General features: G+C 39.3%; 1 protein-coding gene across 2 annotated transcripts; it reads left to right on the top strand.

Moving 5' to 3' along the window:
* Nucleotides 1-410: 410 nt before the first annotated feature.
* On the top strand, nucleotides 411-25,912 carry Atf7ip2 (activating transcription factor 7 interacting protein 2). Of its 2 annotated transcripts, none has more exons than XM_048332801.1 (10): nucleotides 411-935; nucleotides 4,565-5,378; nucleotides 6,588-6,712; nucleotides 12,401-12,496; nucleotides 13,941-14,092; nucleotides 16,168-16,238; nucleotides 17,262-17,323; nucleotides 18,098-18,167; nucleotides 23,885-23,970; nucleotides 25,240-25,912. In XM_048332801.1, exons 2-10 carry the CDS (start codon nucleotides 4,568-4,570, stop codon nucleotides 25,657-25,659), a joined length of 1,893 nt encoding a protein of 630 aa, XP_048188758.1. In that variant the 5' UTR covers nucleotides 411-935; nucleotides 4,565-4,567; the 3' UTR covers nucleotides 25,660-25,912. The 2 variants fall into 2 exon arrangements, with proteins under 2 accessions (XP_048188758.1, XP_048188760.1); XM_048332803.1 differs by lacking the exon at nucleotides 4,565-5,378 and adding an exon at nucleotides 11,008-11,142 and having other exon boundaries at nucleotides 25,240-25,911.
* The last annotated feature ends 1,716 nt before the right edge of the window (nucleotides 25,913-27,628 follow it).

Here is a 27,628-nt window from a genome sequence, read left to right as displayed (position 1 = left end):
TCTGCTTTGCCATGTCATGTCAGTATCCATGGCTTGCACAGTCCGGAAGGTATTGAGTTCTGGACTTGTATAAACCATCTCTTTAACAATGCTTTGCCTTCCTGTTCTCAAATTCCATTAACATCATCTCCACAAGGGTAATCTACGCAGAGGTGCATTCAATATTTGCCCTATCGTTTATCCTGATTAAGTAGTTAGGGAATTTGACATCAATGTAAGTAGACTTATTCTAGACTGGAACTGTTTTGTTTTGTTGTACCAGTACTGGAACTTGAACTCAGAACCTCACACTTTCACATGCTTGTTTCCACTCAAGCCTGGCACCCTGCCACTTGAGTACAGCTCCACTTCAGGTTTTTTGCTGGTTAATTGGAGGTAAGAGTCTCACAGATTTTTCTGCCAATGCTCGCTTCAAACTGATCCTCAGATCTCAGCCTCCTGAGTGGCCAGGGTTATAAGCATGAGACACCAGGTTCTTAAAACTTTTCATTAGGATCTTGTACTTGTAGCTACCTAGTGGCCTGTGACATTCTTATTTGCAGAAGAAACCTGGATGATTTATATAACAAGCAACCTATTGAGAACACAAAAGTGAAGCATCTGAATGAAGCACCAAGTATGTACACTAAATTCAGTTATTGTGAGCTATGCCTTTCATCTTAGCTTGCTTACTGTTAGGACTGTTGGTGGAATCCAACTTCATACTAATCTACTTAATTCTTCCTATTATCTGCAGATATGTACAGACCATGTGGACACAAAATTGAGTTTTGTCATAACAGAAATGCACATAAGAAGTGCATTATTGGAAATGTATGTGGTCTAGGGACTTCTGCAATCAAAATTCATCTTGAATTATTCTGTTCTACTTGTTTTATCCACCCTGTGCCTTCAGACTTCAGTACCACAGGATTTCTTTACTACTGGAATTTCAGGTGTGTGCCTCTAATACCCAACTTGAACTTTTGCCCAAGTTGGCTCCCAATGGTGATTCTCCCATTGGAAGAATTACTAGAGAGGATCTTTTTCTCTTGGTCCTAGGGCTTGAACTCAGGGCCTAGGCATTGTCCCTGACCTCTTCTGCTCAGGGCTACCGCTCTACCACTTAGAGCCACAGCACCACTTCTGGTTTTCTGATGGCTATTGCAGATAGAGTCTCAGGACTTTCCAGCCCGGATTGGCTTGGGATGGCAGATCCTCAGATCTCAGCTTCCTGAGTAGCTAGTATTACAGGTGGGAGGCACTGGCGCCCTGCTAAGAGAGGAGACTAATGGTGGAGGAAATGATAATGTGTACTATCTGCAATCAATTCTGGGAAGAGTAAGGTTAGATTGATAGTTCCAGTACAAAATACTGTGTAAGAAAGACCATCCCAGCTACTGATTGGGATCTAGCCCAGTCCTATAAAATAAAGGGTTGGAGTGTGAGTCCAGTGGTAAAGTGCCTTCCTCTACCATGTTTTAGGCCCTGGGTTCAATTCACAGGTTATCATAGATAAAAACATACAACAGAAACAAGAGTTGGGGATATAACTCAATTGGTAGAGGGCTTGTCTGGAATCTATATGGCTCTGATTTCAGTTCTTAGTATTTAAATGAATGAATGGATGTGGAAGTGTATTTAGAAACATTTTTAGAAAATAAGTTGCTGAAATTAGTTTAAGGTAATTGTCAGTAGGCATTGAAGAGTCTGGCAGGCAACATCTGTATTTCTTTAGGAACATTTTTACTCACTTTTTACTAGTACTTAAACTTTGTTTATGTAACAGCAATGTTCTAGTGTTAATATAATGCTGCTGTTAGTCCACGGAATGATTCGTGTTCCTGGGATTAACCTTTACCAGGCACAAATGGGTCTCTAAAAAGTTTCTATCATTTTGTTGACCATCCATTACCTGTTAAGGCACTTGTCTCTGTAATCCTAAGTACTGAGATCTGGAGGATCTCAGTTTGAAGCCAGCTTGGGCAGAAAAATATATGTGACTCCATCTCTAAAAATAAGTAGCAAAAAACCAGGCTGGAAGAATGGTTCAAGTAGCAGAGCACCAGCTGTAAAAGCAAGTGGAACAAGCACAAGGCCCTGAATTAAGGGTCCTGAAAAGAGAAAAACAGGCTTTTATCTCAACACTTGAACAAGAACAAGTCAAAACCAAAATGGAAAGGAATGATGAAATGGAACACTGTAATACTAAGCTAACAAAGCAAAGAATAAGTGCTTGGAGAACTATGAAAAAAGAAAAGCAACACTGTCAGTTGTATGCATAGAGACTACTACAAAAGAAATTTATGCTGATAAATCTGAAATTGAAGAATAAAATTAACAGAAAAGGGTAAACAAAGTACAAACAGTTATATCTATTTAAAAATTCAGGGCTGGGAGTCTGGCCTAGTGGCAAAGTGCTCGCCTTGTATAAGCCCTGGGTTCTATTCCTCAGCACCACTTATGTAGAAAAAAGCCAGAAGTGGTGTTGTGGCTCAAGTGGTAGAGTTCTACCCTTGAGCAAAAAAGAAGCCAGGGACAGTGCTCAGGCCCTTAGTCCCATGCCCCGGGACTGGCAAAAAAAAAAAAAAAAAAGAAAAGAAAAAAAAAAAAGATGTACTACCTTATGTATGTAACTGTTACCCCCCCGTACATGACTTTGACAATAAAAAATTTAAAAAAAAATTCAGCCAGGTGCAAGTGTCTCATACCTGTAATCCTAGCTACTTAGGAGGCTGAGATAGGGGAATTGCAATTTGAAGCCAGCCAGGCAGGAAAGCCCATGAAACTCCCTTACCTCCAATTAACTACCAAAAAGCTAGAAGTGGATGTGTGGCTCATGTGGAGAGCTCTAGCCTTGAGTGCAAAAGTGCAGACGGCATCCATGCCCTGAGTTCAAGCCCCAGGATTGGTACAAAGTGAGGTTTGAACGAAAAAGCCAAGTGATTGTGAATTCAAGCTCCCATACCAGCATGCACACGTCCGCACACACATGCACAAACCAATATGACATCCCTTAACCCATATGGTTTCTAAGAATCTTATCAGATCAATCATAGTGCAGGCACATGGGACTAAGGATACTCCTTATCCCAAGAAAGATTCAGTTGGAGAGCACATGGTCTAATTGTGACTCTCAGAATCACTTGCAATTTAAAACTTATATGTCATCCATACATAAATGTCTCATACCTATAATTCTACTTAGAAGGCTGTGATCTAAAGACCATGGTTCAAAGCCAGACTGAGCAGGAAAGTCCATGAGACTTTTCCATCTCAACTCACCACCAAAAAACTAGAAGTGGTAGAGCTAGAAAGAGCTAGTGACAGCACCTCGGCCCTTTGTTCAAGCCCCAGGATTGTCACAAAAAGAAAGAATCCTTCCACTCAGGAGGCTGAGAGATCTGAGGATCACAAATGGAAGCCAGCCCAGGCAGGAAAGAACATGAATAGAAAATTTCTAAACAAAAAGCTATACTGGAGGTATGGCTCAAGACGTAGATCACCAGCCATGAGCACAAAAGCTGAGCAAAAATTCTAAGGGTTGAGTTTATTCCCAGTACAAACACAGAAAAAAAAATGGGAGTATGCATCTCAGATATGGAGAAGTCATCATACTGGAGTTTTTAGTGAATGCAGTAAGAAAAAGAAACAGGATTGGCAAGAAAGCAATTGTGACGCAATTAACTACATAGAATATCGTTTAGAATTACTAGACTTCCTTGATTAGTTGAAGGTGTGATCATTTAACGAACACTGTTTTGACCTGTTGAGTATTCATCTCAGCTTTGGGTCTTAAAAAAACCTGCAAATGTTTCTTATCAAGTGATTTTTTTTTAAATAAAAAGTATACAATAAAAGAGTCAAGTATGAAATAAAGAGATTATTTGGGTAGTTTTAGATAGGTTATTGGCGTCTTAACTTTTAGAATCTTTCTTTGAGTTTTGTAAAGGTTTTGTACGTGGATAGAAAACTGATTATCAAATGTAGTATACAGTAAGTAGTTCTGTTGACTTACTCCTTTTTAATCTGGCAATATGTCTTTCAAAGCTTTTTACCTACTTGTGATTCAGAGCAAAGGCAATATGAATGCGGAATAATGAACACCAAATTATTTTTCTCTAATCTTAAATTCTAGAAATAATGGAAGAGTTTAAATATGTAAATGTTATTAAACTGGCATGCTCTTTGATCTGATATGTTGTATGCCTTCATGCTTTCATAATATTCCTGACAAGTGGTAATTCTTCCTGTACTAACTAATTCTGGAAACTTGGCCATTAAGAAAGCTTAAAAAAAAAGAGCTACTGTTTGTAGAAAAATGTTATGCTCTGTACAGACATTATGAACATAGGAAACTTAATATTTTGGGGTTTTTTGTTTTTGTTTTTGTTTTTGCTAATTGATGGTTATAGCCTCACAGACTTTCTTACCCAAACTCAACTTTTTTACCCAAACTAACTTTCTTAGATCTCAGCCTCCTGAGTAGCTTGGTTTATAGGTATGAACTATTGATGCCTACCTGTAAATAAATAACTTTAATTCAGTGAAGAAGTACATTTAAGTGCCATATCTTAAATTCTAGGATATGAAGATGGCAAATCCAGGTAAAATTAAACAGAAGATATTAAAAGCAAAAAAAACAATGCCTGTAAGTTGCCGGAAGCAAATAGAGATCCTGAATAAGTCAAGAAATATTGACACTCTGAAGACAACTATGGGGAGTAATGGTCCAAGTGGTGATCAGAATGTAAATACTGTGGTTATAAATAGCAAATACAGACATTGTGCACATGGTAGTTTCTCATTGGATTCTAACAAAAAATTAGTATTTTCACAGAAAAATGTTGTACACCCTAAAAGTATACAACCATTAGAAGAAATGACTGATTCAGAAATGAGATTGGAAAATGTTGATGCCCAAGTTACTTGTCTGTATCAAAAGCCAAGAAAAGCAATAGATTCTCTCAGCAAATTATCTGTACAGGAGACAAAAGATTCACAGGAAATGCCTGAAACTCATTGTAAATACCAGGCAAATGGAACAAAATCCATCTTTGAATATGAAGAGAATTATAATAAAAGATCTACTGCTGTATTGAGTGGTGTTGTTCAAAACACCTTGGAGAGTGAGAGAAATGATAAAATTATTTCCAATTTAAAAAGAAACTCCAAATCAAAGTCTCATGAGAAAAGACAAACTGGCATTTTAAGTGTAGATTCCTGTTTTGTGCCTGCTGAGGAAACGCCTAATCTGGTCAATTCAGTCAGCACCAGCAACTATGCTGCTACCAACTTGAAAACTGAGGAACCCTGTAAACCCCATCCTGTCAGCAATTCAGATTGTAAATGTGCAGACTCCAAGCAGCACGCATCACTTGACACTGTTTGTACTAACAGTAAGTATATACATTTGCATCTGTTGGTGAAATTAAAAGTCCATTTCCTTTGGGAAATTTTGAGGGCTCTACAAGTAAGGAATGTACCACAGGACAGTAAAAGATGACAATAATTACCTCAAAATATTTTGGTGTGGATTGCTGGTGGTGGTAGTGGTGTAGTGTGTGGGGTGAGGCTCCAGGGCTTGAACTCATTTGGCTTTTTGACTCAAGGCTAGTACTTTACCACTTCAGTGGTAAATTTCATTAAAGTAAGGTATTTATATTTGCTATTGAAGTGGATTTGACAGGTAAGGCCCTCAAAATCATTTGGTTGATAGGACAGAAATCAGTGCTTCTCACTGGCTACTCAAGGCTCATCTGCCTATAGGGATAATTTTGTATAGCCCTCAGATGATATTATAAGTATCCCAATGGCCCATCTCAAAAAGATCCCTGACCCCTGATGTAGAAAATATCAATTTTGTAGGATTTTGTTTCATCTACAAAGTCATCATTGAACAACATAAATTTCAAATTCCTTAAAAATGGTAAGATTACCTATTAAAAAGATAGTGGCCTAGGGGCTGGAAATAGGGCCTAGTGGCAAGAGCGCTTGCCTCACATACATGAAGCCCTGGGTTCGATTCCCCAGCACCACATATATAGAAAACAGCCAGAAGTGGTGCTGTGGCTCAAGTGGCAGAGTGCTAACCTTTAGCAAAGAGAAGCCAGGGACAGTGCTCAGGCCCTGAGTCCAAGGCCCAGGACTGGCAATAAAATAAAATAAAGTTATGCTTCTTAAAAAAAAAAAAAGAAGATAGTGGCCTGTCCAAATAACTTTATAAGAATACGAAAGTAGAGAATTTGTGGGTTATTTTTTTCTTTTGATTTTTTGAAATGACTCTACGACTGTCCCAATCTAAGTCCTCCTGCATCTGCTTCTCAAGTACTGAGGTTCTAAGTATGCATCACCATATTCAGCTATTATGTATTATGCAAAAATTATGAAAAGAGGGGGTATCTGCCACCAGAATGTTCCCTAAGATAGTTTCATTTAAGAGGTAATTTGAGGGACTGTTTTTATGCAGATACATACTTATGTGTTTTTTAAGAAAACACTACTGTCACATACTTGGCTTATCTGTTTATTTAGTGGAGCCATAAATTAAGAGAATTCCTGTTTCCTTCTTTAGAAGGAATCTTATTGCTGATCTTTATCTCCTCCAGGCCATAATCAAAAGAAGAGGATGTTTTCAGAAAACAAAGAAAATGTGAAGCACATGAAAACTTCAGAGCCAATTAATGGAAATGCTTGTGTGGCTCTGGAAAAGCAAACAGCAATACTAGAACTGGTAAATTGATGGGGCTTAAATACTTGCTTTCAGACATTTAGTTTTTGTTTTGTTTTTTAATTTTTGTTGTCAAACTGATGTACAGATAGGTTAGTTTCATACTTTAGGCATTGGATACATTTCTTGTACTGTTTGTTACCTCCTCCCTCATTCTTCCCTCCCCCCTTCCCCTTTCTCTTTTCCCCATGAGTTGCTCAGTTGATTTACACCAAACACTTTTGCAAGTATTGATTTTGTAGTCGTTTGTCTTTTTACCTTGTGTCTCTCGATTTTGGTATTCCCTTTCAGATTCCTAGTTATAATACCGGTATACATGGTTACCAATGTACTCAGATAAGATACAGAGATAGTGGCGGTACAACCACAGGAAGGGGATACAAGAGGGTCATCAATAATAGAAGCTAGGGTTTCACATCACATGTTGAAAGTAATTACAACAGTGATATAACAGTCATTTCCATAACATGGAGTTCATTTCACTTAGCATCATCTTATGTGTTCATAAGGGCATAGCTATTGGGCTCTTGTGATCCTCTGCTGTGACTAGCCTAAACCTGTGCTAATTATTCCCTGTGAGGGAGACCATAGAGTCCATGTTTCTTTGAGTCTGGCTCACTTCACTTAGTATAATTTTCTCCAAGTCCTTCCATTTCCTTACGAATGGGGCAACAGACATTTAGTTTTGATAAGTAAAAAAATATGAGAAATTAGCTAGCTTCTTTATAGTGACATAGTACAGATGATTGACTTGATGCAATCCTGGTATGTGAAAACTGAATTTTGTGAATTAGTTATATTACTAAAACATGTCTAGTTTCTTGAAAATGATCCCAGACTGTAACCAAGGTAATCATGTGTAGGTAGAGTCCTATTGTAGAAAGAAATGGGCCTTTTGAGTCAGTGTTCTAATGCTGTGTGATTAACTGAAGGACCTTGAGCTTTGCTTTTAATGTTTGGCTCTGTCTGTAGACCTCATCCCAATTGTTGATGGTTTTTTTAAAAAAATAATTTATTTATTAATTAAATTTTTGACAAGGTGTTGTGCAAAAGGGGTACAGTTACATAGTAGGGCAGTGTGTACATTTCTTGTGATATCTTACACCCTGTTTTTTTTTCCTTTCGCTAGGTCAGGTAGACATAAATATATATATATTATATAATATATATAATTATATTTATATATATAAAAAATATATATATTACACTGTACCAAGAACATATACAGTAGCCACGTGGCCTATGCCAAAGAAAATTCACGTAGGGCTTTAAATGTAATGTTGACAGACAATATGTCAACAATAGTCTTAATATGAATGTACATACATAGCTTTTGAGCTATTGTGATCCACTGAGTGGTCTATTTTTGACCTTTATATGTTGAGTAGTAGTTTGGTTCTGGATACATAATGTAGGGTCGCTTACCTACACCTGTGGGAAAAACCATTTGACAAGACGTTTTTGGTTTCACGGACCTGGTCTCTACTGTCTCGCCTTAACAGTCATATATCAGGAAGATCATGCCCCTTTGTTTTCTGTGTTCTAGGCTTGTCTCACTCAACATTATTTGTTCAAGTTCTGACCATTTCCCTGCGAATACCAATATTTCACCATTTCTAATCGCTATGTAGTATTCCATTGTGTATAGGTACCATATTTTTTTGATCCATTCATCTGTGGAGGGGCATCTGGGTTTCCATATTTTGGCTATTGTGAATTGTACAGCGATAAACATGGAACTGCAAATGTCTTTTTGATATCTTGGTGTTTGCTGTTGAGGATAGATGCCTAGGAGTGGTATGGCTGGGTCATAGGGTAGGTCTATGTTGAGCTTTTTGAGAAACCTCCATACTGTTCTCCAAAGTGGTTGTACTAATTTGCACTCCCACCAACAATGGAGAAGGGTTCCTCAGTTGATGGTTTTATATACTTATGCAACCCTGATGTCCATTGCAAAGTCCTGCTACATTTCCTTTTACTTTCTCCAATTCCTAAACCAACATTAGTATATGTTGCATTATCTGACATACAGCTTTATAGTATCATCACATGTACTTCCTGTTTTTTGCCCAGTTTCATCTTACTCTTCTTCAGTCTCCATATAAGAGTTGATTCCAATTCTAAATTGCAGTGTGAATCAACAATTCTAGTAGAATATCTGTAATCAAAACCTGTTACAACTTCATGACTAAACACCACCTCTGAAAGACATTATTTGTCTCGGGAACTGTAAGAGATCAAGATTTCCCAATCCAAATGATTCTATATGTTTTAGAAACAAAAGCCACTGCTATGTCCTGAAACAGCATTCCGGTTAAGTATCCTATGAATATGTGTTCACCTTTACAAAGTTTGTAATTATTCTATTTCTTGCAGGGAAGTGATTCTAGAAATGTGGCTCAAGTCTAAGCATGATGCTGTCTTTGAAATAGGATTCCAGCTCTGTCTTATTCCCAGTGGCTACATTAGAAATAAGTTATGATCCAAAATTTACTCTTGTCTTTGAATATAGTAATTGTGCTGGCATAGAAAATTCAAAGTTTCCAATAATATTGTATGCCTCAAAATAATTGATCTCATTTGACTCACAGAAAATAGTACTTTCCCTATGAGTTTAATGAATGCATTTTATCTTTGCTTACTCTTCCCTCCCAGAAGCCTACTGTGTACTCTTCACAGACAGCTTGAATGTTAGCTATTCCCTTTTCCTAACTAAATAGCTTGCTTTTCCTTCCCTTGTAATTCCTGTTAGAGTTGGAAAACGTCCAGCCCTTAGAATCATTAAGAACTGTTTTCCAAATTTGAGTGACATAAAACAAGATAGATGCAAGAAGACATTATTACTCATAAAGACCTGACGTGTATGATTACACATGTGATTAGTAACTAAAGCCTACCTATGAATGTTGCTTGCTGAAGAGTACACACAGTGAAAAGTAGTGTTTCTGAATATGTGGCTCAGCAGAATTGTATGTACCAATGGGCACTGAGATTAATTATGCTTCCTTAAAGTGAGCTATTCTACTTTTAAAAAGCCGGATAATGAAATGACATTAATTTTTCATGTAGTAACTGATAATCTGTTAAAACAGCATGCCTTAAACCAGACAGCATCAGTCACTGTGTACTTGTGCCTGGCTTCTTTCCATGGTAGTATAACCAAGCCACCCTCTAAAAATGATGCAAGTAATGGTGATTGTATTGCATACTTATTTCCTTTGTATCAATTAAGTGCTTCCCATTTCTTGTCCATTTTGGGGCTTGAACTCTGGGTGTGGGCTCTATCTTTGAGCTTCTTTTTGTTCAAGACTAGCACTGTACCGCAGCATCACTTCTGGTTTTTGTAGAGTAATTTATTGGTTATAAGAGTCTTACAAGATTTTTCTGCCTGAGTTGACTTTGAATCCCCATCCTTAAATCAGCCTCCTGAGTAGCTAGCATTATAGGCATGAGCCACCAGTGCCCACTGCTTTTCACTTTTATGCAGCTGTTTCATATTATCACCTTGTTATTTAAAAAAAAAATTATAAACCAGACCCTGGTGGCTTACGCCTGTAATGCTAGCTACTCAGTAAGCTGAGATCTAAGGATCACGGTTTGAAGCCAGCTAGGTAGGAAAGTCTGACATTCTGAATCTCTATTGAATTACAAAACGAGACAGAAGTAGAGCTCTGGCTCAAGTGGTAGAGCACTAGTCTTGAGCGCAAAAGTCTGGGAAAAGCACCATGCTTAGAAGCTCTAGGACTGGCACAAAAATTAGGTATCATCATGCAGCAAACATTTATTGATCCTCTACCAATCAGTGGACAGGGGAAAAAGCCTGAATTGTGACTTCTCAAAGACCATGTAGTTTGTCGATGGTAGGTCTCAAATTTTGTGATGTGTTTCATTAACTGCAGATCATCCATTTGCACCAGGCTCTTTTTCAGAGAAGGGGAGGTTTTTTTTTTTTCTTCTATGAAAAACTAGCTTTCAATTACGGTCATTAAAAAATAGAGATGTAATGTAATCTCATAGTTATATAACATTATGGAACAATCAATTTGAACTGTTAAAAAGCTAAAGCAGTCAGAATACATTTCATTTGTAACTTGTCTATATAAATATTGGGTGTGTTCTGCTATTGATTTTCTCATTCTAAAACGTACTGATATATAGTAATATAAATAAACACAGACAAAGTAATGTATATTTTCTCATAGAAAATTCAGAAAAGAGCTATTTTTTTAAAGTAGGAAGTAAAATTGCTTTCAAAATTAAAACCTGGAAATGTTTTATTTTGTTTTTAATAATTCTAGGTCAGACATATGATTCGACAGGAGGTACATAGTATAGATTACAAACTATTTGATAGCAAATTGAATGAATTGAATGAACGAATTGGGAAGACACAGTGCAGGAATAAACATGAAGCATTAGCTGTTGAACTCTTCGTAAGTTTCTAATTTTGTTTTAAAAATTAAATTTGGGGTCCGGGATATAGCTCAGTATTACAATGCTTGCCTGAATTGCACAAAACCCTGAGTCTAATCCTTAGCACCACTTGGATTCCAATAAAAGTAGAATCTGGTGATGTCTTATGTTAAAAATAACAAGCAGTAAAAGGAACATCCAAATTTGATGCCTGGGTACAGGCCTAATTTAAGTCTACATTGAGAATAGAGTTTATTAATGTTAGCAATACTGTCTCATGAGTAATACTCTTAGAACTGTTAAAAATTCTAGGTCAATTGATCAGCTCAGCATGGTGATAGTTTCTTTTCAATTTTAATGTATATTTTATTAGAGCAGCAGTAACCTATTCCAAGTACTCTGGGAAATTTTTTTATTTTACTCTTCTGGGGCTACTTGCCAGTTGCTGTTAGGAGTTTTTCACAGCTGGGGACTGGTGACTCACACCTGTCATCCTAGCTACTCAGAAGGCCAAGATCTGAGGATAGAGGTTTGAAGCCAGCTGGGCAGAAAAGTCCCAGTTAGATTCCTTTCTCCAATTAACCACAAAAAGCCAGAAGTGGGAGCATGGTTCAAGTGGTAGATCACTAGCCTTGAGTGAAAGACTAAAGGAAAGCACCTGAGTTCGAGACCCAGAATTGGCACCAAATAAAGTTTTAAAAACTTTTTTCTTTGTTTCACTATTTAGTCCAGGATGGCCTTGAACTCTTTTTTTTTTTTTTTTTGCCAGTCCTGGGGCTTGGACTCAGGGCCTGAGCACTGTCCCTGGCTTCTTTTTTTTTTGCTCAAGGCTATAGCACTCTACCACTTAAGCCATAGCGCCACTTCCAGCTTTTTCTACATATGTGGTGCTGAGGAATCAAACCCAGGGCTTCATGTATACCAGGCAAGCACTTTACCACTAGGCCATATTCCCAGCCCATGGGCCTTGAACTTTTAATCCTCCTGTCTCTGCCTACTTCGTGTGTACATGACATCCTAGTCTTTTCCACCCTTGAATATCATGCAAGCACAAATCTGCTTTTAAATCTTTTTGCTTATGTCGTCACTCCTCCATACCTGCAGGTTCTGTAGCTATCTGTACATTGAAATAGTCAGGAAAAAAGTGCATCAACTGAGCACTTGAGGTTTTTTACTGAGTAGATGCCTAAGTATTGCAAGATTTTTTTGGCAAATTATTTTCCCTGTATCTGTTTCTTTAGTACTATGGTTTGATATTTAAATTTTTCTTTATTCCAGGAGAAAATATCACGATTAAAAAGACATATTAAAACAATATTATGTCAAATAAATTGTCTGGAACCAGAGTCTTTGTCCAGTAATACAGCACATACGGTTGGTGACTTTTAAGTAGGATTATAAAAGATGAATATCTTGCTAGACTAGGAGAGAATCTATAAGGAATATATATTTTACTATATATTATTTATTGTATATTACCATATGCTACATGTACATTTCTTCCCAATGTTTTAACATATTTTTCAGATAAAATATGCTCATTGAATATATAGCATTCCAGAATTCTGCCTTAGTGTGTCTACCTTATTGTTTTTTGTTTTTGTTTTTGTTTTTTTTTTTTGGCCAGTCCTGGGCCTTGGACTCAGGGCCTGAGCACTGTCCCTGGCTTCTTCCCGCTCAAGGCTAGCACTCTGCCACTTGAGCCACAGTGCCGCTTCTGGCCGTTTTCTGTATATGTGGTGCTGGGGAATCGAACCTAGGGCCTCATGTATCCGAGGCAGGCACTCTTGCCACTAGGCTATATCCCCAGCCCCGTACCTTATTGTTAATGCTATCTAGTAGTTGTACTATCAGTCCATTCTTATAAATTGGTTAATATATACATATATTTTAAGTGCTATAAGTGTGAACTAAATGTTTCAACCACAATTTCCAACAAGTTCACCAGGTAGAATGTGTTGGCAATTAGATTTATTTTTGGTCTTTATTTGAAGTGTAACTTAAGTAAAAAAAATTTTTGTTGTTGGTTTGGAGTTTGTTGGGGGGGGGGGCTCTGATAACTTGGGTTTGAACTCAGGGCCTGGGCATTGTCCCTTAGCTTTTTCACTTAAGGCTGGCACTTAGCACTTGATTCATAGCTCCATTTCTCGCTTTTTGGTGGTTAGAGAAAATAGTCTCTCATATTTGTCTGTGCTGGCTAGCATTGAACCACAGTCCTGATATCAGCCTTCTAAGTCACTGTGATTACAGGCATGAGCCATCAGTATCTGACATGTTATTTTCTAGTTCCTAAAAATTACATTAATATAAATAAAATGTTTCCTAATGATGTGGGTGTGTATTTTTCTTCCTTCTCATGAAAACTAGGAAGTTGTTGTTACCTTGTTGTTCATCGAAATTCATTTTGGCAGAGAAATTGCAATGCTCATCATCCATAATAAATACATAAAATTTTAGATGTACATATAAATACACATAATTTATAGACTATAATTTAATATTTTGGCATACATAGGCAAGAATATTTTGAGAATATTTTCTTCGTTTTTGTCCTTGGCCTTGAACTCAGGACCTGAGCACTGTCCCTGGCTTCTTTTTGCTCAAGGCTAGCACTCTGCCACTTGAACCACAGCACCACTACTGGCCATTTTCTATATACATGGTGCTGGGGAATTGAACCCAGGGCCTCATGTATATGGGGCAAGCACTCTTGCTACTAGGCCATATTCCCAGCCCTTGAGAATATTTTCTTTGTGAAATTTTACATAGAACTAATTTTACCCTCCACTCAACTGCTTTTCCCTCATGCATTTAATAGACTTCAAATGCAGACACCATGACTTTGGGTAAGAATCAGAAGTCAGTTGATGATCCAAATGAAGGAACAACAACTTCCGTGAACTGTGCACCTGTTAAAGCAAGTGGAACGATGAGTTCATCACCAGATTATATTGAATTTGTTCCCAAAAGGTAGGTATTTCTGCTAAAATGCGTAAGTTTAAAAAATCTAAACATATATTCTAAATAGAAGCATTTCTCAATGAAGCATAAAATAGCTGAACAGTTCATCTTCACATAAGCAAGTTTTGCTTCCTTGTGAAGGAAAACAATTGGTTCTCTAACGCTGTAAACAGTGTGAATGGGTCAGGTCATGGGTTTCTTGTTTCAGTACTTCCCACATCTGGTAAATAATGATTAATGAAACACTCAGTTCCTTTCATGTTGAACTAAAGGAGTATCACGGTGTTTTCAAATTGTAGTGAACAGGTTAACTTAGTTGTCTAGTGGTTTGTAAAGTTTCTAATCTATAATGTTGGTCTAAAATGTTTGGGACTAGTTACTTAAAAGTCTTACTTAACTTTTTATGTGTTCCATTACAGCTCAAGTTTTAAAAAGAAAAAAATGCAGAAGCAAAAGTAAGTGAATGAAATAATACTACCTTTCCTCGCCCTAATTGCTGTTCATACTCAGGATATAGTAAGATGATGGAGAACTGTTTCACATCTGTGCATTCACAGATGATGCTTGGTATGTGGGGTTCTCATACTCAGTGTTGACTCTTCACAAGCTTCCCTGATCACTCCATGATAATGAGGTTCCTGTATGGGTTCTGAGGCTGGAAGCTGCTCTGAAGAAGGCTGCTGTGGTGAAGGCCAGAGTCAGATCTCTGTGAGTCTTTGTAGCACTTTGTAATCTTTGTAGGCATATATATATATATAGCACATTCTCAAACATGAAGTTATAGAATTGAAAACAACATTCTGGTGATCAAGGTGAAAAAGTGAAGACCTTTAAAAATAACACTTTATAGACAAATGTGTCCTATGGAGCTACATATGGACAAATCTACTTTAAGAAAACAGAACCTGCGGGGCTGGGAATATGGCCTATGGTAGAGTGCTTGCCTCGTATACATGAAGCCCTGGGTTCGATTCCTCAGCACCACATATGTAGATAAAAGCCAGAAGCAGCGCTGTGGCTCAAGTGGTAGAGTGCTAGCCTTGAGCAAAAAGAAGCCAGGGACAGTGCTCAGGCCCTGAGTCCACACCCCAAGACTGGCAACAAAAACAAAACAAATAAGAAAACAGAACCTGCATTCTATGCCCTTGTTTGAGACCTCACAATACTAAGTTTGAGTCCCACCTAAAAAAAGAGAAAAGAAGTAACCAGCCCTATAAGGATTGGAAGAATGGCTCTCTTGGTAGAATGCTAGCCAGTGAGTGAAAGCATCAGGTATGGAGCTAAGTCTCCAGCTCAGACCTAAAAAAAACCGAAGAAGAAGAAGAGAAAACAAGAATAAGAGATACAAGAATGCAGAAGGCTGGAAGAAAGGAAGGTCCTTGAGACTCCATCTCCAAAAGCCAGATAGGAATTGTGGCTCAAGTGGTAGAGCATCAAGCATAAGCATACCAAGCAATTGCTAAGCTTTGGGTTCAGACGTTAGTACCAGCTAAAACTTAAAGTATTAGTAAAGAAGAAATAGGAACTGAGTACCCGTGGTTCAGGCCTATAAGCTACTCAGGAGGCTGAAATCTGAGGTTCAAAACCAGCCTGAGCAGGAAAGTATGGCAAAAAAAAAAAAAGCTAGAATTGAAGCTGTTGCTTACATGGTATAGAGCACTCACCTCGAGCAAAAAAGCACAGGGACGGGTTGGGGATATGGCCTAGTGGCAAGAGTGCCTGCCTCGTATACATGAGGCCCTGGGTTCAATTCCCCAGCACCACATATACAGAAAATGGCCAGAAGTGGCGCTGTGGCTCAAGTGGCAGAGTGCTAGCCTTGAGCAAAAAGAAGCCAGGGACAGTGCTCAGGCCCTGAGTCCAAGCCCCAGGACTGGCCAAAAAAAAAGCACAGGGACAATGCCCAGGCCGGGACTTTTAAGCCCTAGGACCAGCAAGGAAAAAAAATTTCAATTAAACAAAATGGTAATTAAAACATGTTATGAAATGCTGACTTAAGAAAAATTCTAACCACTAATTGCATGTTTAGGCTTGATATTGCATGTTTAGTTTATTTTTGTTTTTGATTTTTTTTATCGTTTTAGTAACAATGACGTTACATTGATTTCTGTGGAGAGTCCTAATTTAACAACTCCAGTTACATCAGATCCAACAGGTATCTTAAGTTAATTAGAATAAGACCTTATCAAATTAGAAATCTTAAACGGTGAATATCTTTTTAAAATGCAAAGTCCACTCCTATGTTCCATCTTATACGTACACCTAAAGAAATGATACCATAATATAATTGACATTCTCTTTTAAATTTGTGTTTTATATATTTATAATCTTTCTTGTCTATTGTTTTGTATAATTGTTTTGTGGGTTATTTGCATAATGGCTTGCATGCCCATTGTTTTTACTTATTTGCTCTGGCCTTGGTGGTAGTGGTGGTTTGTTTTGTCTACCAGTTATCTTTTTTAGGAGGAAGCAAAGGGATCTAGCATCCCACCTCTGCTTCCTGAGGAATTAGAGATAGGTGCCACCACCTCTGCTTCCTGAGGAATTAGAGATAGGTGCCACCAGGGCCAGCCTGAGGATATAATGCACTCTTATTTCAGACCTAAAAGTGTGTTCATTACTTCTGTTTGTTTAAACTTTACAGTTCTAGTCCTCTGTTTCCTCTGTTTTAAAGTCATCATCTTGCTTGGCCCAGATTTTCTTAGCTAAAATTCCCTATTTTCATTTCATGTTTTAACTGTATTAGAAGATTTGGACCTTAATTTCAGGAAGCTTTGTACTTAACAGAGTAGCTTTAGTTGTCTCCATAGTTTGAAATCAAAAAGGTAAAAGCAAACACAATGGGTGGCCTCCTGCTGGACCCAGGAGGAAGGCAAGACAGTTCATTTGAAGGCTACCTTGACTAAGGACATATATTTCCAAGCTTATTTTGTTCAAATGCTAAAATAATTTTCAGATAAATTTTCAAAAACATGGAAAATTAAACAAAATCAAGTTAACTTTTATACTACACTGTCAAATTCTGAAATATCAAAAGTCATTTCAGATATGCAATCAACAGCTAATTAGCATCCCCATTGTGACTGTGTCTCAGCATCCATATATTCTGAAGTCCATAAATATTTAATAGCTCAGTAATTTTTCCAAATATATTCATATTTTAATAATTTTCTTTCAGATATTACTAAAATTACATCAGACAATTCCAGCAACTCATCTAATGATGAAATTCAAGTTAGGGTGCGTAACAATGGCTTTTTGAATATTGCTCATTTGAATATGTTAGAACCAGGATCTGTGGTATTAATGCATGTGAATGACTTAGTTTCATCATTCATTCCCTGGCTGGGTTTCCTGAAAATGGAGTTTGGTGTCTCCTGTGGACACAGTGGAGTAGTTCCAAGTTCCTAGCCAGCGTGCACACTGAAAGCCACACCGCTGACAAATATATTTCCCAACCACACTTGTGTACCAGATCCATTAAGAGTCTTTGTTGCCTATTCAGAAGCTCTGAAGTAATTTTAAGAGCTTCTCTCCCATCATAGTATTCAATTAAGCTATAAGAACCAAAAAAGAATGAACAATTCTAGCTTCTAAATGTCCCATTTAGAGCTTGGAGGGGGTAGCTCAATGATAAAGAATGGGTCCCCTTCACAAGGCTCTGCGTTTCAGGCTCAGCACTGACTGAACAACAAAGTTAAAAGTTAAATGTGTTCTTTTTTTTTTTTTTTTTTTTTTTCTTTTGCCAGTCCTGGGCCTTGGACTCGGCCTGAGCACTGTCCCTGGCTTCTTTTTTTGCTCAAGGCTAGCACTCTGCCACTTGAGCCATAGTGCCACTTCTGGCCAATTTCTATATATGTGGTGCTGGGGAATCGAACCCAGGGCTTCATGTATACGAGGCAAGCACTCTTGCCACTAGGCCATATTCCCAGCCCCATGTTTTATTTTTAAAAAACATTTTCTTCTATTCAGTCCAACCCAAGTTGTTTTGTTTTTGGTTTTACAACTGTTTAGGCTGTGAAGAAGAGGAAGCTTGGTTTTGTTATTGACTTGACAACAGAAGACCTGTTCAGCACCAACACAGGTAAAGAATCTCATTTTTGGGGCTAGGGATATGGCCTAGTGGCAAGAGTGCTTGCCTCGTATACATGAAGCCCTGGGTTCGATTCCCCAGCACCACATATGCAGAAAATGGCCAGAAGTGGCGCTGTGGCTCAAGTGGCAGAGTGCTAGCCTTGAGCAAGAAGAAACCAGGGACAGTGCTCAGGCCCTGAGTCCAAGGCCAAGGACTGGCCAAAAAAAAAAAGAATCTCATTTTTAAGAAAAAGGGCTGGGTAAAACTTAAGATTCACTGATCTCATTTTTGAAGCCAAAGTGTGTGAGGTGCATATGGATTCATGTGACTTCCCCCACAAAGTGCAAAGCTACTCCATTTCCACAAGCTCCCTCACACTTCCCTTTTATGCCCACCCACCAGCTCCTGCTCCTGGTCCTTAACCCCTGGCAACCAGTAATGTGTACTTCCTTATAAATAGGTTATATAAGTTGGGCACCAGTGGCTTCTACCTATAATCCTAGCTTCTCAGGAGGATGAGATCTAAGGATCGCAGTTCAAAGTTTACATGGTGCTAAGGAATTGAACACGGGGCTTCATGCATGCTAGGCTAGCATTCTACTACTGAGCCACATTCCCAGCCCCAATACTAAACTCTTAACTTGTTAGAAATTTTAGAATTAAGTTATACCACAGGATAGAACAAATAGATTCAATAGACATCATAATATTTCATTCAGTGGTTGGATAATACACATTTTCCTACATGGCCCACATAGAACTTTTCTCCAAGACAGATTGTATTTTAGGCCATAAAACAGGTCTTAGCAAATACAAGAAAAATGAGATAAGCCCCTGAATTCAATAAAAAATAGTAAGTATGAAGTTAAGTATGAAAAATGAGATATAACAAGCACAAATGAAATGCAGAGAGTCATTAGGGAATGCTTTAAAATATACATTATAATAAACCTGAAATTACAGAAGAAATAGACACATTTCTAGATGCATTTGATCTGTCAAAATTGAACCTAAAGGATATTAACCACTTAATGGATAGATCACAGGTGATGATATCAAAGCAGTAATAGTCTTCTGACAAGAACTGAGAACCACATAAATTCACTGCCCTATTCGACTAGACCTTTAAAATACTAGCACTAATTTTCCTCTTACTGTTCCATTAGATAGAACAAGGAAGACGGCTACTATACTCATTTACTTAGTGAATATATAAAAACTCAAAACCAATCAAATGATGCTAGAAATCTACACTTATAAGACCCTATCTCTTACCCTGTGTAAAAATCAATCCAAAATAAAAATAATATAAGACTATTTCACTGTGACATTCCACAGTAAAATATATCACTATCAAGATACTGACCTTTTCAAAAATTTCAATATAGGGGCTGGGACAATGGCTTAGTGGTAAAGTGCTCACCTGGTGGTATACATGCAGCCCTGGGTTCGATTCCTTAGCAACACATATATAGAAAAAGCCATTAGTGGTGCTGTGGCTCAAGTGGTAGAGTGTTAGCCTTGAGCAAAAAGAAGCCAGGCACAGTGCTCAGGCCCTGAGTTCAACCCCAAGACCAGCAAAAAAAAAAAATTTTTTTTTTCAATAGGTTGCATTGTTCTACAGTCATGCACACAAATAAACACATTGATCACCATTCCCTGAATGAGAGATCTTAATGATTAGAAAGGAAACTACTAGAGGAAAACACAACACTGTGATAGATAAAACTATTTTTTCCAAGTAGGACTCCACGTGCCTAGGAAATAAGGCAAGAGCTGATAATAATAATTCAAAAGAGCATGCTTTTGGTAATATGTGGAATTCATACCTAAAATAGTGGTGGTGATAATAATGGGACCTAAGGTTAACAGGGACACTGGGAAAGGACCAATTGAGGTCCGGAGGTGAAAAGGAGAGGGTACTGGGGGTGTGAAGAAAACGGAAGGCATTGTGTATGTTTGTGAAGGTTTAGGGAAGCCCATCAAACACTACTGAAAGAGGAGAGAATAATAGTGTGATTAATGGAACATATTATAGAAGGGGTAGAATATCAGTCAGACTTACTTATACAACTATGTATGCTATTCAACTGTTGGAAAAACCTAAAGCCAAGAGTAGTGTTACTTATAAATCCAGTTTCTTGAGAGGTGAAGGTCTAACGTTGGCACAGGCAAAAACATGAGATCCTACCTTAAAAAAGAAACTACTGTGGGAGTGGCTAAAGTGGTAAAGCACTTGTCTAAAAAGTTCAAGGCCTTGAGTTTAATCTCAAGTGCCATCAACAACTTTGGGTGATAATATTGTGTCTTGCTTTTAGTGGTGGTTTCACAACTATATACATCTGTCAGAACTCAGTTGTGAACTTCAAATACATTTAGGCATATTTTACTATATGTAAACTGTGTCTACATAGGTGATTTAAATACATCAGAAACACAAAATTACCTGTTCATATACATGCAGCAACGATGTAAAGGTCAAAACACCAAAGGGTTAAGGTGTGAAACTAGAGGCCACAGCTGTCACCTAACAGTTTAGTAGGGCCCTGAAATAACGGGGTACAAGCTACTGTTTAAGAATATACAGCCAAGGGGCTGGGAATATGGCTTAGTGGCAAGAGTGCTTGCCTCATATACTTGAGGCCCTGGGTTCGATTCCTCAGCACCACATATACAGAAAATGGCGAGAAGTGGCGCTGTGGCTCAAGTGGCAGAGTGCTAGCCTTGAGCAAAAAAGAAGCCAGGGACAGTGCTCAGGCCCTGAGTTCACGGCCTAGGACTGGCCAAAAAAAAAAATATAATATATATATATATATATATATATATATATATATATATACACACACACACAGCCAAGCACTTGTAGCTCATGCGTGTAATCCTATCTGCTCAGGAAGCTGAGATCTAAGGATCACAGTTCAAAGCCAGCCAGGGCTGGTAAGTCTGTGAGACTCATCTCCAATGAACCACCAGAAAACTGGAAATGACACTGAAATTCCAATTGGTAGATTGCTAGCCTTGAGCAAAGAGCTGTAGAACAGAGCCCAGACCCCTGGCCAAGAACAACAACAACAAAATACCAGCTAAGATGGGCTGATATGATTTTTGTGCGAAGGAGGATAAAAGCTGGGGAGCATTTCCAAAACATTGCTATCACCAAAGCTATGATAAATACCACTGAGTGGGGACAAGAATCCTGTTTGTCACCACAGAGTTGAGTCTTGGCCTGTTTGAACTTGACAAGGGCCTGCTGATTTGCTACGTTAAAAAGGAATGCTACTTACAGGAAATTAGGTTTCCTTCAGTTTTTGTATTAAAATTGAAAATTCAAAAGAGGTTGCTTAAAATTGAAAATTCAAAGGAGGTTGCTTTTATGACCTTACATGATGGTAACACTGCAGATTATTTCATAAATTTAGTTTGAATTAACTAGTATGAAATGACTAAGGACCTGTTCAATTATAACAGATTTAAGTCATTTGATTGTATAGTTGGACACACAATAGACTTAAAAGGGAGAGGGGAGGAAGGAAACTTGAGAGGAAGCTGAGGGAGAGAGGAAGCTATAGGGGGCAGCTGTGTTTGACAACAATACACTGGGAGTGGTTAAGGAAAGGGAGTGTTATGTTTGGGCTTCCTGTGTGACAGTTGCAGTTTTAGCATGCATGGCTTGTAAGTGGTAAAACCCATTTTATGTCCTTTGCATAGTAAGTGATGTAACTAAATATTCTAGAAAGCCTACCTCCAAATGTTTTATTGATCTGTGCTTATCAAGTTCACCAAACTGTAATATGGAGGTCAGATCTGGCCAGCGCCATCTTTGGCTGTTGAGGGGTGTCAGATTGACTCCATCTCAGATTAGTTAAAGAGAGCAGAAGCCAACTCCATCTTCACTAAGATCTCCCCATCCTATCCAGGGAAGTTCCCCTTGGCTGTGATAAGATTGTGTAAACTGCTTGACCACTTGAGTAATGAAACACTCAAGGTTAAACCTGTGCCCTTCCCTGAGTAGGCGTATCCACCTGCATCATGTGAGCCCCGCCAAGTCTAACTTAACATGATAAGTAGGTTCAAACAGTTGCTATGAGGCAGATTGTAACTCCATTGGCCACCTGCGTGTCACCTGGTGTGCACTGTAAGTGTTGTAACCTCATTGGCCATTGGCGTGTGTGGCACGCTTGACCATGTGGTATTTGCCTTTATAACCCAACCCAGAGCATGGCCCGGGGCACACGGTCCCAGCTCCTGAGTCTGGGCTCTCAGCTCCTGAGTCTTAGCGGTGACCCTGGCCAGTCACTATACTTTTTACTTCCCCAATGAATCCATCTTTTTATTTGAGACTGTGTCTGAGTGGTGGACTCTTGGAGGGATGGGGAAACCTCCCCACTCAGACCCTTTACACAAAACTCTTCAAAGTGGCAATTGTTCCCTAATCAGTAAGGGTTGGTGCTCCAGGGAGGAGCTCTTTAACAGGGAAGAGTCCTCTGCCTCTGCCTCATACTGAGTTCTTGATGTGGTCACAGAAAGGAATTTAGGGATATGCCAAGGCAGAGACCCAGACAATTTATTAGTAAAAAGCAAAGCAAAGACTGAAAGATAGTACAGAACCCAGACATGGCTGCATGCCCATTCTTGATATTGGCCACATGGCAGGTAGTATCTTGCATCTTGTCTTGAGCCTGGATTCCTACAGGAAGGGAAGTCCCATCCCCAGATAATGGGAGTTCCTGAATCCCAAGAGACTGGGGTGGGCACATATCCTGTGGGTCACTGAACCTGTCAGTCAAGTGCTTGGGACTGGGAGCTTCCTGTGACCCAGCCCCCTGACCTGATCCTATTTAGGGGCAGTCCAACTCAGGCTTCATCATGTCTTGCCATGTGTCTCCATGTTCTCGTCTTGTGCTTCTTGTCTCATCCCCATGGTGTCCCAATTCAGCTCTCCATTGGAGCCGAATTGGTTTGTTGGTACTTAGAAATCTTCTGGAAGTAAGTCTCTATGTCTCTGTCCTGTTTTGTGTTTTTCTGAAACCTGGGACCCGTCCATCTGGAACTTGCCCAATAAATCCATCTTTTTACTTGAGACTGTCTCTGAGTGGTAGACTCTTGGAGGGAAGGGGGATTCCCCCCTCCCCTTAGACCCCATTACAGGGACAAAATAGGTTGGGATTGGGTTAAAATTCTCTTTACAGTAAGTGCCTCCCCCCACCCCCAAACAAAAACCTGGCACCTCATCATCCTATTGTTATACTGTTTTATTAATCAGGCCCAGCCATTGCAAAGTTAGCCCATTCAAGACATTCATCTTCGAGATAAATGTTTTTTCTTAAAAAACACTGCCCTGCAGAGTCACTTTTCGAGAATCAGGATCTTACTTTCTTTGCTCAGTCTTGGAGTATACTAATCACCCAGACTGGTAGGCAAGGTCAGTTGGGAGATAGCTGATCTATTTTTTTTCTTGTTGCTAACTGTTGCACCTTCTGAGAGAATGTATTCATTAATATTGTGTCTCTGGATTCCTAGCTACATTTCCGATGCTTCACTTTACCCTGGTCTCTCCTGCATAATAATGACTTTATGGTTTTAATTCTAAGCGATGCTTACTTGTGGTTTATTTTCAGTACTGGAAATCAGACATAGGGCCTCTTTGTGGTAGGCAAGTACTAACACCACCTCCATACCCCACCAAGCCCTAAGTTTTTCTTAAACTTTTGTGTGTGTCATCACAGAAATTCCAGCAGTCACCGTGGAGTCTTCTCACAAACCAGTTTCAAACTCAGAAGAAAACGCACCAGTGGCCACAAATGGAACCGAGGTACTGATGAGAACGCTGTATCTAGGATTTTCATTCTGAATTGAGTGGGAAGGGACTGTTATACTTTTTTTTCCTGTGTTGGTTCTAGAACTTGAACTCAGGGAATTGAGCACTGCCCCTGAGCTTCTTTTGCTCAAGCCTAGCATCTACCACTTGAGCCACAGCTCCACTTCTGGCTCTTTTTGTGATTAATTCTCGAGTACAGTCTCATGGACTTTTCTGCCCAGACTGGCTTTGAACCTCAATCCTCATAGCTCAGCCTCCTGAATAGCTAGGATTATAAGCATGAGCTACCAGCTACCTTTTTTTCTAGTTGGATCAATGAATGCATCATGATCAAACTTGAAAATCATTTGGGTCACATTTTAGCTTTTATTTTTGCCAGTCTTGGAGCTTGAAATATGGGCCAGGCTACTGTCCCTGAGCTTTTGTACTCAAGACTAGCACTCTACCTCTTTTTTTTTTGGCCAGTCCTGGGCCTTGGACTCAGGGCCTGAGCACTGTCCCTGGCTTCTTCCCGCTCAAGGCCAGCACTCTGCTACCTGAGCCACAGTGCCCCTTCTGGCCGTTTTCCATATATGTGGTGCTGGGGAGTCGAACCGAGAGCTTCATGTGTAGGAGGCAAGCACTCTTGCCACTAGGCCATATTCCCAGCCCCTCTACCTCTTGAGCTCTGTCTCTACTTCGAGCTTTTTTTGGTAGTTGAGGTAAAAATAAGAGACTCACAGACCTTCTTTCTCAGGCTGGCTTCAAACTACAATCCTTAGAACTCAGCCTCCTGTGTAGTTTGGATTACAGGCATGAGCCCCGGGGCACATAGCCTTAATGACATTCAAAATGTACTCTTATGATTCTACTTCTTCACACACGAAATAACTCAGTTAAATTTTCCAGAAGCTACAGAAATTAAAACAAACACATTTCTCATCTGACAAATTAAGAAATTTCATTTTTAAAAGTAATAGCTATTGTTGATGAGGGTGAAAGAAAATGGCTGCTTAAGCCCTGACCATTTTGAAATGAATGGGACATCTATCTTAAATGTCTAAGACTTGACCACATTCTAGATTAGCGATATTCTACACTATAGAAATCTTCACTTTTACGGTCCGATCCTCATGCATTCAGCCTCATAGGCTCTTGAATAGCCTTTTAAAAATTTCTCTAAAAAGGCTGCAAAATAACAACTAGAGATTTGTAACTACTGTGATGGACTACTGAGGACCCACCCAATGAGCCTGCTAAACCTCTTCACAAATATGCTTTTAGAGTGTTGATTCCTTTGAGCACCTGCCACCTCTCCCAGAAGCACCACTACCACTCCCTGAGCTGGTGGACAAGAGCCGCGACACACTTCCTCCCCAAAAGGCTGAGCTGAAGGTGAAGTGGGTGCTGAGACCCCTGGGCATTGCCCTGACCTGGAATATCAGCAAGATCAACCCCAAGTGTGCTCCCGTGGAGAGCTACCACCTCTTCCTGTGCCATGAGAACGCCAATAGTCAGCTGAATTGGAAGAAAATTGGAGAAATTAAAGCTTTACCTCTCCCAATGGCCTGCACTTTATCTCAGTTTTTTGTTTCCAAAAAATACTACTTTACTGTGCAGTCAAAAGATATTTTTGGGCGATATGGACCATTTTGTGATATAAAATGCATTTCTGGGCTTTCTAAAACCCTTAAAAGTCTTTAGGCTGTGTATTCCATGTTGTTTCGTTTGCTCATATTTGTTTACAATGTTGCTTTGACACTGCTCGCTATTTTGCAGGGCCAGTTCAGACCGAACCCTTTTATGGAGGTAGTTTTCCTACCCATATTGTAAGTGACTTGTAGTTTCATGAACTTCTAATTTACATCCAGTATGTTTTACAGTGTATATGTTCTCAAGCATCCATGATCGTGAACCATGTTGCTAAGGTATATTCTTCTGCTTATGTGACCTGATTGGGGTCAGGTTTTTGTTGTTGTTGTTGTTGCTCATATATACTTCTTAATCGCCAGGCACCTATCACTCACACCTGTAATGCTAGCTTCTCATGAGGCTGAGGTCTGGGGAACAAAATTGGAAACTAGCTTGGGCAGGAAAGTCTGTGAGACTGATTTACCACCCCAAAATCACCAAGTAGAGCCATATAGCTCAAGTGGTAAGAGTGCTAGCCTTGCATGAAAAAGCCAAGGGACAGGTCCCCGGCCCTGAGTTCAAGTCCCATAAACACATGCCTTTCTACCCCAAAAAAGTAATAGAGTCAACCCTTTACTGAGGCCAGAGCATGCCTGGAGCACATCTTCAGCAAGATTCATGCAAATGTCTTCCTATTCTGTTTCAGTTCTAAGTGGCCTATGGATTTGGGCCCTTTCTCTTTATTTATTTTGCTTTTTTAAAAATTAATTTAATATTATTGTAAAGGTGCTGTACAGAGGGGTTACAGTTACATATGTAAGGTAATGAGTACATTTCTTGTTGAACAGTTTTACCCCCTCCCTCATTTTCTTCCACTTTCCCTCCCACCCCCGACTCCCGTCCCCCCCACCTTGCTTTTTTCTTTTACTTGTTGGTTATGACAATCATCTTAGAAAATAGTCTGGAGGATTTGTCTATATGGTTATGTATAAAATGTGTTAAACATGGTGTGCTGTGCACATAAAAATATTGTGTCATAAAAACATTGTCTAGCCTGCTGTTTCATTTGTGGAATTATCCTCCTTAAGATTTAAGGGTTTAATTTGCAGAATGCTACCCTTTGCAAATTTCCCCGATGTCAGCATTATCAGCAAACATAGCACACTAAGAGGGTCTTAGTGGATGAATATTACACAAGGCCCTTCCCTCGGGAACACTGAAGTAAGTACACATGACCCAAGCCAGGGCGTGTGAACAGAAACTTGATAAGTTGTAAAGGTCCAAGGGAAACAAAGTTTGTGGACAGCAAATAGCTAGAATGTTGAGAAAACTAAATGAAAAGATTGTTTGGATGAGGGATTCTTTCCTGGTACAAAGAGAAGGATCTGAGATTTTAAAAATGAACAGGAAATGATTTTCCCTTGGTATTTTGTGAATGCCTCTACATCTTGTCATAAATAAAAGCTGTTATTTTTGCCAGTCTCCTGTGTCTTTCTAAAACATTACTTTTAAAAGAGCCAGGTGTGAAGCTGCATCTGGATGAGGAGACTTGCCCACTGAGGTACCATTTCAGGGCCAGCATGGTACCTTCCAGCACAGAATAGGGCAGGTAAGACCCCAACAATGGACCAAGGGTATGACACATATCACCAGCATGAATCCCTTGTCCCCAGTGAGCCAGGACCATTGTCCCGGGCTCAGGCGAAGGTGCTCCCAGGCCCCACATTATGGTGACAGGCTGATGGGAAGCAGACCCCTCTCAGGGTGGCTTAAAGGGCATAAAGGTTTCTTGCCACATAGAGGGGCAGGAACAAGATGCTCACAAATCAAGCAGACCCCAGGACAGTTTTGCCACACAGCTCAGAGGATTAACATTGCCCTATGAAATGCCCCCTTTATCTCCATTAAGCAACCAGCACACTGACTGATGAACCAATATTGAACTTACTGAGAAAAGCTCGTGGCCCATGCTCTAAGAAATCTAGAGACTCAACCTTGGAAAAACTATGTGGTGGGGGTGAGACGTTCTTCACAAAGGCTG

The sequence above is a fragment of the Perognathus longimembris genome, chromosome 23 (genome assembly GCF_023159225.1).
Source record: "Perognathus longimembris pacificus isolate PPM17 chromosome 23, ASM2315922v1, whole genome shotgun sequence".
Taxonomy (NCBI): Eukaryota; Metazoa; Chordata; class Mammalia; order Rodentia; family Heteromyidae; genus Perognathus; species Perognathus longimembris.
Note: the sequence above shows the minus strand (reverse complement) of the source record. Positions and strands in the feature narration are given on the sequence as shown.

Bases quoted from the DNA above. Each gene is read 5' to 3' on its own strand.
- Atf7ip2 (XM_048332801.1), top strand. From the start codon at position 4,568: ATGAAGATGGCAAATCCAGGTAAAATTAAACAGAAGATATTAAAAGCA. The intron at 6,713-12,400 runs GTAAATTGATGG...TCTTTATTCCAG, and splicing joins AAACAGCAATACTAGAACTG to GAGAAAATATCACGATTAAA. The intron at 17,324-18,097 runs GTGCGTAACAAT...ACAACTGTTTAG, and splicing joins ATGATGAAATTCAAGTTAGG to GCTGTGAAGAAGAGGAAGCT.